Source organism: Marmota flaviventris, chromosome 17 (assembly GCF_047511675.1).
Source record: "Marmota flaviventris isolate mMarFla1 chromosome 17, mMarFla1.hap1, whole genome shotgun sequence".
In the NCBI taxonomy this organism is placed as follows: Eukaryota; Metazoa; Chordata; class Mammalia; order Rodentia; family Sciuridae; genus Marmota; species Marmota flaviventris.
The window spans coordinates 75873894-75891163 of NC_092514.1; the positions used below are offsets into that span (position 1 = coordinate 75873894).

General features: G+C 62.9%; 1 protein-coding gene across 4 annotated transcripts in view; it reads right to left on the reverse strand.

Moving 5' to 3' along the window:
• Positions 1-6446: 6446 nt before the first annotated feature.
• The window catches only part of Tbc1d16 (TBC1 domain family member 16), a 72084-nt gene continuing 61260 nt past the window's right edge, over positions 6447-17270 (reverse strand). The window contains exons 6-12 of one of the 4 annotated variants that reach the window (XM_027955566.2): positions 16779-16943; positions 16177-16325; positions 15546-15680; positions 14593-14779; positions 12727-12906; positions 10414-10560; positions 6447-9674 (exon numbers count right to left, since the gene is read on the reverse strand). In XM_027955566.2, coding sequence (XP_027811367.2) covers positions 9426-9674; positions 10414-10560; positions 12727-12906; positions 14593-14779; positions 15546-15680; positions 16177-16325; positions 16779-16943 — 1212 coding nt within the window. In that variant the 3' untranslated portion in view covers positions 6447-9425. Of the gene's footprint in view, positions 9675-10413; positions 10561-12726; positions 12907-14592; positions 14780-15545; positions 15681-16176; positions 16326-16778; positions 16963-17270 lie in introns of all 4 variants that reach the window. The other 3 variants (XM_071603909.1, XM_071603908.1, XM_071603910.1) reach the window with 3 other exon arrangements.

Below are 17270 nucleotides of genomic sequence, written 5' to 3' on the forward strand. Positions count from 1 at the left end.
CTGTGGGGCCAGTGCAGGCCCAGCCCTGGACTCAGGGGACTTTGCCCAAGACAAGCACTAGGAACCACCGGGGCTCCTGGTACCTGGTGCTCTCTTGAAGCCCGAGGGTCCCTTTTCTGTCTCTGTAGGAGGAGGGACACAGTGTCCACATTCAGGTTCAGGAGGACACACAGGAGGCCAGGGCACCGGGCAGGGGCAAAGTGCCTTCGCTGTGGTTGGCTCTGGGGTGGTGCTGGGGGTAGAGGCTGGAGCCAGAGGTGCTGCCCTGGGGGCAGAGCCAAGGGGAGACTCCTCGGCAGAGGGGCGCCTGGGGTTTCCGGGCGCCCAGAGGCTCCCCATGATTCCCCTGCAGAGCTGCTGGGCATTGTTGATGACATTTACCTGGAACACACCTGATAGGGTGAGACGGTGGCCCTCGTCCCCAGCCCCTCTCCATGGGGCTCCAAGCCCCTGTCCTGTGCACCCCACTGAGCCCCCCACTTGGGTGGGAACCTGAGATACAGCGGCTGGAAGCAAGATCCTCAGGCCAGTGGAGAGCAGCCTCTGGGTGTGGAATGGAAAGATGGTCACCGCCTGCAGAAGGCGGCAGGAAGGGAGGCTGGGAGCTGGTCACCTCCTGCTGAGACGGACTCGGCCCTGAGGAGTGTTTCTGAGGATGTGGGGCCCGCTGCACCTGGCACAGGTGGGGCTCCCTGCACAGGGATCCCACCCTCCTGGGGACCCAAGGCCGTGGGTGGGCTGGGGACTGACTCACCTCCCTCCCAGGAGAGGATCCTGGGAGACGCCCGGGCTTTTGCAGGACTGAGAACAGGAGCAGGTGGAAGCCCCGTCCAGCCCCATGGAGGGGGCCCTGGCTGCGTGCTCGGGACCTCCAGCAGGCAGGGGGCTTCCTCCCCTCCAGCTCCTCTGCCAAGCAGGCCCCAACCCAAGTCTAGGACTTACTTTCCAGCGAGGACGGTGGGAAGGGGCCCCCGGTGCTGCTGGGCACTGGCAGGTTCTCAGGGGGCCGTCCATGGCAAGCCTGGGAAGGGGTACCTGGGAAGCCGTGGGATTGAACTGCCTCTGGGACACTTTCGGGTGGGGTGCCCCCTCTAACTGAGCCACCGTTGGGCAGATTCTGAGGAGCTGCGGCCCAGCCCACCCTACTGACCTTGGTGTCCTGGGTCAGTGTCAGGAACATGGGGGATCGAGGGTCTGGTGCATAGAGACTGAGGACCAGGCCAAGTGAACCAGTGGTTGAGTTTTAGAATTTGGGGGCCTCTGACCCTGCAGGGACCTTGGGACTCTGGTGGCTACACTACGGCTGGAGGGCTAAGGGGAAGGGGGAGCACAGGGGTCCTTCAGCTGATTCTCCAATCTGCAGCAGCCTGAGGTGGGCAAGTGGCCTCCTGTGGCCGCTGCATGGGGAGGGGGTCCAGAGAGGTGGGAGGAGAGGGGACTGCAGGCCAGCAGTGAGGACAGCGTCTGTCCCCCTGTGGGTACCCACGGGACACCTGCCCCACCCGCCTGCCAACCCCAGTCCACTTCCTGGGTGAAGCAAGCCGTTTCTCCCTGGAGGTACCCACCCTCTCTGCCTGGGCAGCCACCACCCCTTCCTGCCCGGGTCTCAGGCAGGCTGACGCTGAGCCTCGCAAGCTCGCTCCTGCTGAAAGAGCAAGAAGGGGAAATGCCTCTAAACCAGTCACTGGGCAGAGCCTGGGCTTCTGTCAGAAGACTGGGAGGACTCTGGGAGGGGAGGGGACGGGCGGCTGCCTGCGCTGGAGGCTGGGTAGGACCCCGGGGACACCTGGGGTCTGGTGGTCTGTGTCAGGCACCTTGTGTCTAAGCACTGGCAGGAGGTGGGCAGGAGAGAGGGGGTGGCGGCCAGAGCCCCAGACACTGCCCCAGGTTGCCACCACAGGGGACCCCGTCTGCCACCCACCTGCACCAAGACGGGAGCTCCAGGGGAGACTTTCTATCCTAGCGCCCCTGGCTCGGGGTAGACGGGACCCCGTTATAGAAGGAACGCAGCAGAAAGCAGAGTGGAGCCAGGAGCAGGACTCCCCAGTCCCCGCGTCCCCTGGTTGGCGCAGTCCTTGTGCTCTGGCCTACAGGGTGGGGGCAGGCACTCAGAACCCACGGTCTAGAAGACAGAGTGGACGGGACCCCAGGATGAGCAGCCCAGAGTGGCCCTCCTGATGGGCCTCATGGCAGGAACACCCTCAACCGCTAGCACCTTTGCCCGGGTCCCCTCCACCCTGGAGAGCAGAAAGAGCTGAATTTAAGCGCCCCTGGCGACCTGTCTTCCAAAGCCTTTATTTTCAACAAGACTCCACCCTTCCCCATCAAGGTCTTCCTTCAGTCACTCAGAATGCTCTTCCTGTCCCCTGTAGCTAGTGTCCAGACATTTCCAGTCCCCAGTTAGCCCCACCAGGGCTCTGACCGCTACCCCAGAAGGGCTGCCTGGCCCTTGCTCTTTGCCAGTCTACTGTTGGATCTGAAAACTGCTAGACCCTGTGCTCACTTGCCATTGACTTGGAGCTGCTAGGACCCTCTGTGTCTTTTTCTATGGAGTCTGTCGCAGCCAGGAATAAGTGAGCTTGATCGGCACCTTGGTGAAGGCTTCCTGCTGTGTGGTGCTGCCGAGCCTCTGGCTGTTGAGGGCTTTGGGCATGCCCCTATCCCCCCGAGGCAGCTGCTCTACGCAGCCTGGGACACGGTATTTATTTCAGAATCCAGACATGGACTTAAAAAAGCATTTAGTCATTCTCTGTAATGACACCGAATGTGAAGTGTCTCTCTTGTTCAGTGCTCAGCTCAGGGCTCCTGACCGCGAGGCAGACTTGCTTTCCTACGCGGAGGCTGAGGCTCTTGCCCCAGGACCAGCGGCTGGCTGCTCTCCTGAGAGGGAGGGGAGGGTGGGCAGGGTGTGGACCAGGGGAGGGTGTGGGGGGGTGTCGACCAGGGGAGAGTGGGGGGGGTGTCGACCAGGGGAGGGTGGGGGGTGTGTGTGGACCAGGGGAGAGTGGGGGGGGGTGTGGACCAGGGGAGGGTGTGGGGGGTGTGGACCAGGGGAGGGTGTGGGGGGTGTGGACCAGGGGAGGGTGTGGGGGGTGTGGACCAGGGGAGGGTGGGGGGGGGTGGAGGGCCATCCCTTCTGAAGCAGGGGATGTGGAGTCTGAAAGTCCACCATGTGGGCCTACAGGTGTCTTGGGGAGCACAGAGGGTGTGACAGTCCACGTCTCTGAAGTGGACATGGGGTGGGAGGAGGGCTCGCCACTGGAGAGGGGCTGGCTTGGGGTCTTCCTGCCCCGGGGAGGATGCTGAGGCCCCCTGCCTGGCAGGCAGAGCACAGCGAGGGCATGCTCAGGCACCAGGGCCAAAGCAGGGCAGAGCCAGACCTGCCCCCTCCGGGTTCCAACATGGGTCCCGGGGCAGAGACCCTGTGTGCTTCACACGGACCCTCCACCTTTGGATATTATGTTGGGTGGAAGGGGGAGAGACCCCAGTACAACAGGGCAGCACTGGCCATCCGGGACTCACCGGCGTCGAGGAAGTAAGGTGAAGGCGTTTCCTGCTCACCTGAGCCTTGGCCACCAGACTGGGGGTTCCGGGTTCACCCAGCCGAAGGCCTGGGGGCACGCGAGGCCTTGCTCAGAGGGTCTGCAGAAGTGTGTGCTCTTCCACCCAAGGAGCCATGCAGTCCCCACAGTGGATCCAACCCCTCTGGGACGCAGAGGCTCACCACCATGGACCAGCTGTGAGTGGACGACGGGGAGGAAGCCCAGGACAGGCGGGGTGCAATGTCCCCTGACTCGAGGAAGACCTCTGCGGCTGGTGGCAGTGTCAACCCTGAGTGCACAGAAGCCATCCTCTCCCAGGCACAGGGGAATCCCAAGAGTCTCAACCTGAAGCCTGGCTCTCGGGGTGGCTCGTCCCCTGGGCCCAGCATGGGTGACCACACGGCTGTTATTTATGTTAGAACTACAGCGGAAAAACAAGGCCTGGGGGAGGGCCCTTCTGGGCAGGGCAGGTCCAGACTGTGACCCCAGGTGGGGGTCGAGATGGGCCTCACCCTCTGCAGGGCTGACTGGTGGGGGAGGGACCATCCCTTCCTGAGGACAAGCTGCCCGGCCCTGGGGCTCCACGGTGCTCCTGCGTGATCAGCAGGGCACACGGTACCCAACTCCCCCGGGGATACACACTGCAGCAGATGCCTCCCCTGGGCGGGAACCATGCCCTGGTGCCCTCCTGCAGGTGGCGGCACTGAGGACACTGCCGGGCATCCACCTGCCAACCTCAGGGGGCATGGGGAGGTCTAGGCCATGGCCAGGGAGACAGAAGGCCAGAGCCCTCGGACAAGTGGCCTGAACCTCAGGAGACCTCCCCACGGCCCCCAGGCCCCAGGAGAAAGGACTGAGACCAGCCCAGCTCTGGGAAGCCCTGCCACCCAGAGGGAGCCGAGGGCTGGAACCCTAGCTGGGGGGCTCCGCGGCCTCCCATCGTCCCGGTGCACAGGTCCCTGTGCCCAGCTCCCCAGGCTGGGGGGGGGGGGCGGTCAGCAGGACGAGGGGCTATGCTGATTCTCCCTCTAATTCCCACCCATCTCGTTTGCCTCTTTAAAAATCTCCTAACTGCAGGACTCGGGCGCTTCCTGCAGTGGAGCCCCTGGCAGGGAGACGCTCCCTGAGACAGACCCACCTCTGTGCTGCCAGGCCTGGCTGCCCTTCTTCCTCACTGTCCCCTGCAAGCCAAATGCTGTCCACTCAGGGCCCAGGGTGAGCCTGCCCAGAGCAGGGTCTGCTGGCCAGCCCCCAGCTCTGGTGACCCCAGTACCCCTCCCCGTCCCCACCTTGAAGAGCCAAGAGGCAGGACAGGTGGAAGTGTCCACAGGTCTTCCTGTCTCCTCTGCCCCACACCCAAGTCTCTCTCGCTACAGGCCCTGAGAGACCCGGGGCCTTGTGCCATGGACGCTGTCAACATGATTTTATTTCCTTTGCATTGGAATCCACGAAATTCAGGAGCGCGGAAGGGGCTGTGCCTAGCAGGGGTCATGGTCACCAGACCTGGCCTGAGTGGAAGGGGATTGTATTTAAAAAGCAAAACAGAACAAATCACTCGCCGAGACAACCCCATCTGTCAGTAGTGAGTGGTGGGAATTTCATGAAACGCCCTTAAACAACAAGACTGTCCTCCCCACCCCAGAGCACTGAGAAAAGCTGGTCGTGCGGCTTTCCCTTTGAACTTGGATTCCACTTCCTACCTGGACATTCATCCTGATGCATCTCAAACACCGGGCAGCAGCAGGCTGTTTGCCCCTGCTCTGTTCTGGGAGGCCCCGGGACTCCCCTCTCCCGGTGGCTAAGCTCCAACCTGGGAGGCAGAGTCCTCAGGGGACTTCACAGCCCAGCGGGTGAGCGCCCAGGGCACGGCCTTCCCTGAAGAGCTCTGCGTGCAGGCGCACAGGCAGGAATGCCCACGCCCAACGGCCGATTTTCTTCCTGGCAGGAGTAGAGTTGTAGGAGTGACCTTTAGAGGAGGCACAGAAAGGTTGGCCCTCCGCAGAGGACACACAGCAAGGCGGAGGCGCAGGAGGGGCCACAGGTTTGCTGACTCCAAACCAGGGCAGAGTTCTTGTCCGGGGCATCAGCCCTCATGGTCAAGGCTGCTGAAGGCTTAGGTCAGTGGTCTCTTCCCTGAGTGGCTGGTGAGGCCTCTGGGCCATGGCGTACCATGCTCATGGCAGCTTCTACAGGAAAAGTCCCCACAGGTGAGGTGGCCCGGGCAGGTGTCCTTGTTCTCATCTAACAGGTGAAGAAACAGGCTGGGTGGGCAGAGGCCGCCTGGCCAGGGAGGGGTGGTGGCAGTTCAAGGCCAGGCCCCTGCTCCGGGGAAGGGCGTTCACACAGCGCTACTCCCAGCCCTGGGGAGACTTGGGGGATTAGCTTTTAGGTCTGGAGCAGCCCCACAGGAAGGCCTGTGCAGCCAGCAAGATCCAGGCTGTCCCTGGGGCCCCTGGGATGGGGGGCCCAGGCGCAGGCCAGCCTCCTGGTGCCCTCCTCCTGGCCCTGCTGAGCAGACACAAAGAAGATACTTCCTTCCCTCTACCTGGTGAGCCCAGGGTGTCCCCACCTCCCCCAGCCTCTTGCAGGGGGACCGGGAGGCTGGATCGGGAGGCTTCTGCAGGAGGAAACCCCAGCGAGTCCTAAAACCCTGCGGGCCACCCCAGCTATTTCTGCCAGAGGCGGTCAGCAGCTCAGGGGGACTTCACAGGAACAGATCCCCTGCCCCTGGCCCACAGTCCCTCATTTCCTTGTTGTCCCCATCTGTTCTCAGGGCCAACTGTCAAAGGCCTGAGCTGGGTGCCCTCTGCCCGCCTCGGCCCCAGGCTGACGTCACCCCAGCAGGGCTTGGCACAGGCTCTCAGGGGCAGCTCCAGGATGCGTCCCCCCCACCCCCACCCCCGGTTAAAAACCTCCCTCTGCCTCACGCTCCGGCTGTGGAGGGACCCGAGCTGATGGCCTCCAAGCCCACGTGTGCCATGTGACTGTCCTTCTGCATCAGGCCCTCCTCTTCCGCAAGAGGGCAGGGGCACATGACCCGAGAGTCTCCCAAGCTGGGACCCGAGTTGGAACCTTCTGGAAAAGCTCGCTCTTTCCCAGCACCCGGGGAGGACCCCGTCAGGCCCAGGTGGCAGAGAAATACTCATCCTACACCACCCGCCATTCCCTGGGTGCACCCAGCTCCCGACCTCCTGCCAGGTCCCTCTGCCCTGGGCGGACGAGTCGGAAGTCAGCTTTCCTGGGTGTCAGGTGGACAGTGCCAGCACAAGCACACCAAAGGTCCCTCTCCTCCCAGAGACCAGGACGACGCCATGCAACACTGTCAGCAGACGTGTAAGTGGCAGGGCCAACGAGGCGCCGACTTTATGCGCACACACGCCCGCCCACCAATAGCATTAAGTGTCATTTTAAAAAATGGGTTAAATAAGCGGCCTCGCGGAGGATGGCCATGGCGGGCTGATTACCCCCTATTTGCACGTCGTGGCGGTGGGAAGCTAGGAGTCTAATGACTGAATTATCACCCTAATGCCTTTTGCTGGCTGGGAATAATCCTGGGGTAACAGCTGCCGCAGGGTTGGGGCTGGTTTCCTCTAATTGCATCCAGATGAAGGGAGCGGAGCCAGGGCGGGGCTTCCCCTCCAGCCGGGCGGCCGGCCGCACACCCTGCTTCCTGGACCCTGGCTGCTCTGCAGAAGCAGATGACATTGAGGCCCAGGGGAGCAGAGTGGCACTTGGTCACCCTGAGGATGCAGCTGGTGCAGGTGGGTCAGGTCTTGGGGAGCTGGGGACTCAGGGGGAAGGCCTTCCACCTGGGACCTTCCACAGCGAGTGGAGACCTGGTCCTGCTCCACCTGCCCTCAAGACAGCGGCCCCAGGGCACGAGGCAGGGCGTAGCACAGGCCTGGGTGAGGGCAGGGGCTCCCTCTCCCACCCCAGGGAGGGGGTGACCTGGAACAGTGTCGTTTGGACCAAGACTTTCTAGTGGTGGCAGGTAGACTGTGATGACAGTCCCATCCTGGGCCCCCTGAATCCCCAGGCTCCTGGACAGGTTGTGCAGAGGGAACACTAGCAGACAGGGTCCATTTACCCACCCCAGAAGGCCAGGTCTGGCCGCAGGACGGGGCAGACGTGTGGTCCTCCCTGGCCTGGACAGGTACTCACCCAGTCCTGCAGGGGCCTTCACCAGGGCTGACCTGCAGGAGGGAGACAAGGGACCTGCCCTTGCACCTCGAGTGCCCTGCTGGAGCTTCGGAACCGATGGCCCCGGAGGTAAGCAAGCCAAGAGCAGGGCTGCCCAGCCTGACTGCCGACCCGCGGGCAGCGCGGTACCTGGGCGCAGCAGTTTAGGCCGATGATTTGGGGGGTTATCTGCTACACAGCACTCCTGTGGCAACGGAGAGCTGACAGGACTATCTGTGGGGTCTGGTTTCCAGAGGAGGGTTAGGAAGGACGGACCTGGTTAGCGCTACCCGTTTCCCTAGCGGACCAGGAGCCAACACAGACAGGCAACCCACTTTCCCCAGGAGCAAAACAGATGAGAAGTCCACCCCCCAGGCCCCCCGTGGCTGGACTGCAGTGGTTAACAGCTCAGGATCTGCACACTGGGGGCTGCAGTATGTTCTCCCCCAAAGGCTCTTGGAACAGAGGGACCGGGAACTTGTAAGTGCCTTGAAGAGGACTTGGGCTTATGGAGGGAAAAAAAGCTGAGAAGGGTTAGGGAGCTGGTGTCTTTCTAAGACTGGCACTGTCCAGCAGTGCCCGCCCTTCAGCAAGGAGCTGTGGGCGGGAGGCAGCTCTGGGTCTGCGCTTCACAGAGGCACCCAACTCCTGGCGCCCATCACATAAGACATGGCTCTCCTGCAACGGCTGGGAGCTTCTGGTCACAGCCCATGTGCCCCGTTCTGTCCCAGGAGGGGCAGCCGAGACCCAGCCCTCGGAGGATGGAGCACAGGGGAAGAACTTGTCCCCACCCACCCCGCGGAGAGCCCGAATGCTCTTTGACTGCGGCTGCTCTTGGTCCACACTCACAGCAGGGACCACGGGTCCTGCAGCGGGTCAAGAGGCTTCTGCTACTTCAGGTGCCTTGTCTTGGCTTTCTGTTAGTACACTCCCACCGCCCTGAGGAAGGGATCCTCTTCAGAGGACCTTGCAGGCACACGCACGTGCACACACACATACACACACACCTGCCAACCCGTTCAGCCCCCAGATGGCTGCTGGATCTGGTGAGACTGACTGTGAACAGTGCCAGCAGTCCTCAGGGGAAGACCCCAGCTTAGGGGCAGGTGTCCGACCCTGGTCCACCAGGCTCTGGCTCCGGCTCAGTCGGGCCCTTCCTCCCCATAGCCAGGATGCACAGCACTTAGGCAGCTGGCGCGAGAGACCCAGGTTGGACACTTGTTCTAAAATCGGAGGGCTTCCTGGCAGATGCCCTCAGACCAGCTCTGCAGCTGTGGCTGGGAAGGGGGAGGAGTGTGTCCAGCTCACTTGGAGAAGCCCGACGAGAAAGCGTCCAGTGTGCAGAGGCCTCTGGGCCTGCATGGGCCCCGCTGCCAGCACCCTTGGCACTGGGGTGGAAGCCTCCTCCTGTCCCTGCTGTCCCCTTTTCCAGGCAATGAGGAATTTCTGGGCTGTGCAGAATTCCCCCAGGCAGCCGGCGTGAGGCAGCTGCCCGGTCCCAGCTTCCGGAGCCGCCTGTCCTCTGGGAGGGTGGCAGGCCTTGCTGCTGTCATTTCCAGGCTCTGGCTGTTATTGGGGAAAAGGGCTCTTCATTTCGCCCACAGCCATCTTCCTTACACTTCTGCCATCCGTCCCCCCGCCCCTCCCCCACGCCCAGGACCTCCTGCAAGGTCCCCTCAACCTGTCCAGTGCAGGGAGTCCCACCTATCTGCGGAAGCCAAAGCCTTCCCGAGGTGTCTTCGGGCCCCTCTTGCCTTCTCTTGGAGCTGGGGGTGAAGGCATCTCCACCGTGCCCCCGTAGGGACAGCCCTCGGAGCCTGGGTGGTGGCCGGCACACTCCACAGCGGGCATGTACCCACTGTCCCACATTCCCGTCCCACAGAGCTTGCATAGCTCATGCAGGCTGCAGGGGATCCGCGGCAAGAGGCGGAACTGGTACAGCAAGCTCCTGGCCTGCAGAGAGAGAGGATGGGGTCAGGGGACAGCCTGGTGGCCTGGGATCCCCATGGGAAGTTGAAGAATGACGTGGCCAGGGCCAATGCCTGTGGGCTCTGCCCACCGGCTCCCACCTAGCACCACACAGTGGTCTGGGTCTGCCACGGCTGCTGGAGACTCTGGCAGGGCTCACAGCCGCAAGCTGTGAGGAGGCCCTCCGATTTCAGAGCTCCCAAGCTGCCCAGTGAGGGAGAGCAAGGCCAAGGCTGCCCAGCCCTGCCCAGCCCAGCCTGCCATGTTTGGCAGGACCCCTCTCTGACTCAGCTCGGCCCCACCTTCTGGGCCACCAGGGTGCCCTGGAGCTCTGCCCAGCAGCACTTCAGCAGGAGACTGGAGGGGGGAAGGAGGGCAGAAGTTCAATGAAGTCCCCTTTATTCCAGTTGACCTTGGGTGGGAGCAGCCCCTCCCCAGGCCCAGCCTCCCGTTTCTCTAGCTCTGGGCTGGAAGTAAGACTCCCCAAGGTGGGGACCCCACGATGGTGCCCCTGAGAGCATGGAGACAGCCACGGGGACACATGACCTAGCTGGGGTGGCTACAGCAGGTACCCACCCCTGGGCCTTGGTGGTAGGGCCCAGCGCTGCAGGTGCAGATGGGCAGTGGGGTGGGACTCCAAGTGCAGGGCAGGCTCTGTGCAGGCAGGGGCGGGGCTCTTGCTACAAGGGGCGGAGCTTCAAGAGCCAGGGAGGGAAGGGCTCACCTTCCTGAGCACCAGCTCTCCGTTCATGTGCATGGCCAGGTTTCCAAAGTGCAGGAGCATCTGGTCAGTGGCCAGCTGCTGCTCGATGACGTCGTCCCCGTAGATGGCCACGATGGCCACACAGATGAAAAGGTGGAAATAATCCGTCTGGGGGAGAAAGCAGAACTCTGACGGGCCCTGACTGGCCTGCCTGAAGGACAGGCCTCGTGCAGGGGGCAGAGGGGCTCCAGGGGGAGGGCGTCTGCACTGGGGGCCTGTTTGTGGGTTGTGGGGGTCTTGGCAAGCTGTGCAGGGGCCTTCATCCTCAGTTTCCCCACATGCAAGTCAGGTCTGTCGGCCGCCACACTCCTGGGCTGCTGCAGGACCCAGAGCAGCGACGCTTGTGCCGGGCAGCCATGACTGTCAGTCTCTGGGTGGGCTTTCTGTGTGACATCCGTGATGGGGCAAAGAACCCTTCTTCCAAAGCCTGGACCCCAGAGCTCACTGTGACGTCCTATCCACAAACGTCCTGAGAGGGGCTGTGCACAGGCTGGGTCAGGGTCCTCCCCAGGTGCAAGCCAACCAACGGGCTGGTCTGCCCTGCTGCGGGCGTCCCAAGGCGCGCCCCAGAGACTGCGCTCCACTGCAGTCTGAGAAGCAGGTCCCAGGAGAGCAGTCCCTGGGACCTCTTGGAACACTGACCCGATCTCGATGTCCCAGCCCTCCTCTTGGAGGCCCACAGAGGGCCCCACTGCCCTCCTTTAAGGCAACCTGTCCTGGCTGGGACCATCCTGTGAGTGCTCCTGCCTGGGCACCTCAAGGAACCCCACCTTTGACACAGTGGCTCATTGAGACACAGGACGGACGGGAGCAGCAGAAACTGCATGCGAGTCCCCTGACGCTGGTCACAGTTCCCCACAGAACCATCCCCAACCGGGCTGCTGGAGTGCTGTGCGTGGGCACAGGCCACAGCAGCAAACCTCACCCGGGCCTGCTCTGGGAGACGCCGCGCCCTGGGCCGCCCGGCCTCTTCCTCAGAGCTCCCTGCAGTGGTCTTGTTTTGGTTCGGGCTGGCCCTCTGGCAGCCACTCTGACTTTGGCTGGGGTGAGAGTCCCAGGAAGTGGACACCCAGCTTTGCTGGAGGAATGTGGGGAGTGGAAGGTGGAGCCTGGTCCACATGGGCTGGACGGTGGCACAGAGGGTCTCAGCTCTTGGGACAAGGTGTGGGGCAGGCCAGCCCACCGCACACTGCAGGGAAATGGGTGAGACTGTCCCCCAGGGGGACACTCAGGAATTAAAGGCATTGTCCGGCAGTGACCCCTGCCAGAGCTCACTCCTGGCTAATTAGCCTCCTCCACCCCTCCTGCCCAGCTAACCAGGGATTGTTCCAAAAGTGGCTACATTTACCCCAAGTCTGAAAGCCCTGTGGACTTGCTTTGTGGGCTTTAAACAAATTGGCAGTCGGCTGGGGTGTGCAAACAGGCCAGGTCCCTGTCATCGCCACTGAGCTCATCAGACCTGGGACACAGTACAGTGGTAAGAATCGGCCCTCTTCAGTGAGTGATGCTGAGGTCACTTGTAACACAAGGTAAAGGGCAGGGTGGGGTTTGCAGGCCGTCCACGGTGCGCTTCCCCTTACTAGTGCAGGTGCTCCGTCCTGAGCTCTGCGTCTGCTCGTCCACCCATGTGGGCCAGGCACGCAGACCGGGGGTGGGCCGTGAGGAAGGTATAGACAGCTGGTGGCCCAACCTAGGTGTCTTCAGACTCCCGTGTGACCCCCCCCACCCGTGATGCCACTCAGGATGGGAACTGCTATTGCCACGTCTGGGGGTAGGTGGTATCCACCTCTCTCTGCTAGCTGCCCTGGACATCAGAGCTTGCGCCTCAGCAGAGGGCCGTCGCTCCTGAATGCATCCCAGTACTTCTGTAAAGGCTGGTGAATGCAGAGACTCTCCCATCCTCTCGCATCACCCATCTGTCCCTAACTCAGGCGCTAAAGCCACGTGACAGACTCCACCCTGTACTCAGAGGACAGTTGGTGGAGGAGATGCTGGTGATGGGGACAGCAAGTGGAGGCTGGGACATACCATCAGGGCTCTCGGGGGGTTGCTGGGGAAGCAGAGCCCCCCTTTCCCTGGGCCTGAACCTGTGGCTGAGCAGTCCCAGGGGGCGGGGTGGGACAGTGCTGTCCCAGCATGTGGGCACCAGCATCCTGGGCTGCGTGGGTTTCAGTTCCTGGTAGGGGCCTGCAACCAGGCCCAGGACTAGGGAGCAGTGGGGCGTGGGGCGAGGCGGGGGAGCCCCCACCCTGCCAGGCGTGGGTGGCCACTCACCTGGTAGTGGGCCCAGCAGGCCTCCCAGATGCGCAAGGCCTCGGCCTCGGGGAACTCCCGCTTGAAGCAGAGCAGGAGCCAGCGGTGGCAGAAGAGCATCTGCAGTCCGTCCTCGCCCAGCGCGGCCAGGTGCTGGTAGAAGCGCGGGTGGGTCAGCCGCAGCAGCTCCCGCAGGTACAGCTGGGGGCGAGGCAGGAGCATGAGCCCGCCCCACCCTGCCCCGAAGCCCCTCCTCAGCCACCCCAACCTCAGTCTCTGCAGGACACCAGTGTCTGCGGTCTGCTTAGTTCTTTCCGGCACTGGAATTGTGTTCGCGCCCGTCTTCGTCAGCTTCTCCCAGACTTCAGACTGCCCTGGGCGGAGGCCCTGGCGTGGCCCCAGACAAGGAATGGCATGGCACCCTGTGGGCCTGGGAGCTGTCTCTGGGGGAACCATCTAGCCCCAGCCACGCTTAAGATCACCCCGTGACATGGGACCAGGTCAAGGCTGTTTCTCTGACCCAGGACTCGGCCGACTTCACTGACGCCACGGGAAAATCAATCTCCAGGAGCTAATGGGTCCCCTGGCCCTGTGCTGCCCTGAGCCATCAGGGAGAGTGGCGTCAGACCCCGTGACTGCCTCCCAGGCTCCGCGGAGGCCTGACATCACAGGGGTGCAGGACTGTGCAGACCCAGCAGGCCTGGCAGGGGTCAGCTGCACTCTCGAGGGGATCTTGGTGGCCCGCACATGCCCTCCCCACACAAGTGGCCCATTGTTCTGCTGGAGAGGGCAGCTGGGGCTGTGGAGTGTAGGAGCCGAGTCCATCTCCACTCAGTGGCCCACAGCAGGGTCAAGGCCATGTGTATGTGACGCCCCAGCTGCCCCGGCCTCACACCCTCCTGGCTGCGCTCCTCAATCCCATCGCACCTCAGAGGCCCCTGCACGGCTGACCTGTAGGACGTGCTCCTTGGCCCACTTCAGCTCTGGGCTTCAGGAGCACATCATGTCCAGTGAGACCCGACCACTCAGCACAACTGTCCAGCTGAGCCTCCGGACACTGAGGGCCAGACTCCTGTGGGTGGAGATGACCCAGCCCAGGGGACCTGGGACACCTGCCTTCCTCCCTATCACAGGTCTTTTCTGTGTCCCCACATCCCATCCCTGGAGCCCAGTACTGTCTGCTCCATCTGTGGGCTTCCAGGCGGAGCTCCCTCCTGGACTGAGCACGAGAGGGCAGCCAGCAGGTTCCTGGTCCACACTGGTGATGGGCAGTGAGAATGGCAGTTGGGAGCCCTAACTTGCCATGGGCTGCACACCCACCCGCCGGACCCTGTCTGACCCAGCTTGACTCCCCCACTCCCCACCACTCAGTGCTTCTGGTCTATACCAGGCCAGTCCTTTTCAGGAGGCCTTGGGGTTGGGGGACGTGCCAGCTGGGCCCCAGGAAAGGCCTGCTGTCCTGGGGTGAGAACTGCTGCTGGTTCTCAGGGTGGCACAAGGAGCCCTCCTGTCCCCAGCGCACCCAGGAGCCAGGGCTATGTGGTAGCAGCCGGGAGCCTGTCCGTGCAGCACAGGGCCTCCCTCCCCTGCCCTGCCCGCCGGGCTGTGTTGTCACATGCAGGAAGGGGACACTCCCCACAGCCCGCCCTGGACCTGCAGCCCTGGGAGCAGCATCTCTCCTGGAGGCCGTGGCCCTCTTTGGAGGCCCAGGGCCAAGTTGCCCATGTCCTAGCAGCAGCACCATCTGGCTTTCTGCTGCCCACCGACCCGTAACAGCAAAGCCACACATCACTGCCGAGACCCCTGGCAGCAAGAGGAGGTGGCAGTGTGCTCTCCAGCGCGCCCGGTGCAGGCTCACACACGCACACGTAGAGCCCCGAGCCTCACCAGCTGTTTCTCCATGTCCTCGTCCCGAGGAGAGCTGACGAAGATTGTATTCTGCATCAAACCCACGAAGCACCAGAAGGTGTCTGACTCGTCCTGGACCTCGGTCAGGAGGGGTGCCACCAGGTCCGACATGCCCTGGGAGTAGCCAATGGCCGGGTTGTACACAGCGTAGTTCAGCAGGATCCTCCTGGCGAGGCAGCAGAGGGCAGGGTGGGCATGACCCATGCTGCCCCCACCCTTACTGTTTCCTGCTGCCCAGGCTGGAGACCCTGCTGCGCAGGCCTCCCCTTCACCTTGACCTCGGGAGGCAGTGTCTGGTGCAGGCCCTGGCAGCTCTGCGGCAACCTCAAGGGCTGAGCCTTGGACCACGACCAAACGGTCCTCGCTTTGCAAGAGGTAATGGCCTGAGTGAGCTGCTCACCAGGCCCAGAGCCCAGAGCAGGGGGTGAGGAAGAATGTGGGTCTGATTTCCCTAATGCTTGAGTGCCTGTGACCAAAGGTGGGCTGGCAGACACGTTTTTATGGGCTGTTAATTGTGTGCAATTATTTGCCAGGCTGCAGCAGAATGTCCAAGATGCCAGCCTCTGGCTCTATGTAGCTTTATCACAGGAGGACCACCCATCAGGAGGTGGAGGGGACGTGGGGAAAAGCCTGTCTGTGGTGGGCGGGTGGGAGCCAGGCATGAGCAGGTTTGGGGGTGCCCAGGGATTGGAGGCTCTGCTGGCACCCTGAGTGGATCCTGGGCTTCCTTGGGATGCTGTGGCTGTGGGTTTTCTGCTGAAGCAGCCCATGAATCTTTTGCTTGGGACCTTGACTTCATGAACCCTACAGAAAGCCTCTTCTGGTCGTGTCCCCTGTTCAGAGATCAGCTGAGGCTCAGAGAACAGGGGGGGCCACCATTTGCAGATAAGGGAGGGCTGGACGGGGCCTTGGCCTGCCCAGGAGCCAGGTACCTCATGCTCTCCACGTTCGGATTGTCTTCCCCACGGAAGAACTCGTTGCTCCGATCTGTCCGAACCACGTCTTTGTCCACGGTGAACTGCACGTTACGCCAGAATGCTCCCCGCTCCTCAGGAGTCATGGAGAGCCTGGGGCAGGGGTGAGTAGTAGATGGGGTCCAGCAGCCCATGTGCCCCAGTCAGGCCTCCCCTCCATCCTGCTGCAGGGAGGGCTGGGTTGCTTTGGGCAGTAAACCCTGTAGCTCCGGCAGTCATGGGTGGTGGCACGTCCAAAGCTTTCCCCTTGGTGGGTTCTAGCCCCCAGAGGGAGCTGAGCACAACCCACAGGGAACAGGGCTTCGCCCAGGCCCAGCCCCACAGGGGAGCTGACAGCAGTCCCAGGGGCAACAGAGCCCAAGCTCTGGCTTTGTTCCCTGCAGGCGCTGCTCCAACCAGCCAGCAGCTGGGGTCACCAGCACCCATTCAGACTGTTGAAGGAGAGCTGGGACATCTTGACCTGAGAGCTCACGTCTGCACTTCCCACCAGGTCCTCAGCTTGGGAGACCCATGTTTGAAAGGAGGCACACTGTGCCTGCCTAATGGCACCTCAACTGCCTCCAAAGGACATGGGCGGGGCGGCAGTCACCTCTTCTGCTGGATTTCCAGGTATTCCTTCCTCTTCTGCACCCGCAGCGCCTCCCGCTCCTCCGACGTGGACTCGTGGCTGTAATAGCGCAGCAGGAAGGGCCAGACCTCCCCGCGGATTGACACATCAATGCCGCCGAAGAAAATGGCCTGGAGGAAACGGCCAAAGTTGGGGGGGGTGGCGTGCAAGAGGGCAGCTCAAAGAACCCCAAATCCCCAGGGAAGGGTGTTCTGGTGGCTCCCCGGCAATTTGCACATGTTCACCAGGGGACAGCGCGGGCCCTGCGTTCCCATACAGGACACAAACCCGCTCATTTCAATGTCAATGCCCCCCCGGGGTGCGCTCCAATTGACGTGCGGTTCTCACGTCGCGGCCTAATCCCCGGGTTTGGAAAGGCCGCCTTTCAGCGCGCGGCCCTCAGTGCAGGCTGACACGGATCCCGGCCGCTCGGATTGTTCCTGCGCCTCGGCTTTGATCGCTTGGCCGCGCACTGGCCGCGAACCTCGCTCGGGGCGGACCCGGAGGCGCGCCCGCCCGCCCGCCCTCCCGCCCTCCGGCGCCGCCGCGCTCACCTGGCGCTGCCCTCCCCGCGCCGCCCTCACCTGGCGCAGCTTGTACATCTCCTCCACCTGGCCCAGCTCGTTCAGGTGCTGCAGCCAGGCGGGCACGTCCAGCCGGCGGTACAGGCTCTCCTCGGGGTGCGCCTCGCAGGACGGCAGCTTGGGCCGCCGGATGGAGAACTGCACGCACGTCCTCTCGCTGGCGACCTGCTGGACGGGAGGGAAACTGGGCAAAGATAAGGGTCTCCAGGCGGCTTTGGAGGCCAGCGAGGCGGTTCCCAGGATTTAAAAGGCTCTCTGTTCTGGGCGAGGGGGAGCGCTGCCCGGCACACAGGCCCCTAAATGGCAAGTGTAATTAGACGCGATTAAAATGGAAATACCTTCGCCCTGCACCCGGTCCCTGTGCTGCCCCCGGTCCCTGTGCTGCCCCCGGCTCCCTGTGCTCCGAGAGCGGAATGAATGCGCGGCCGCCTCGCTCCCCTCCGCGGAGGCCGCGATAAATCACATGTGATTGGCCACATACAAAGGCCGCGC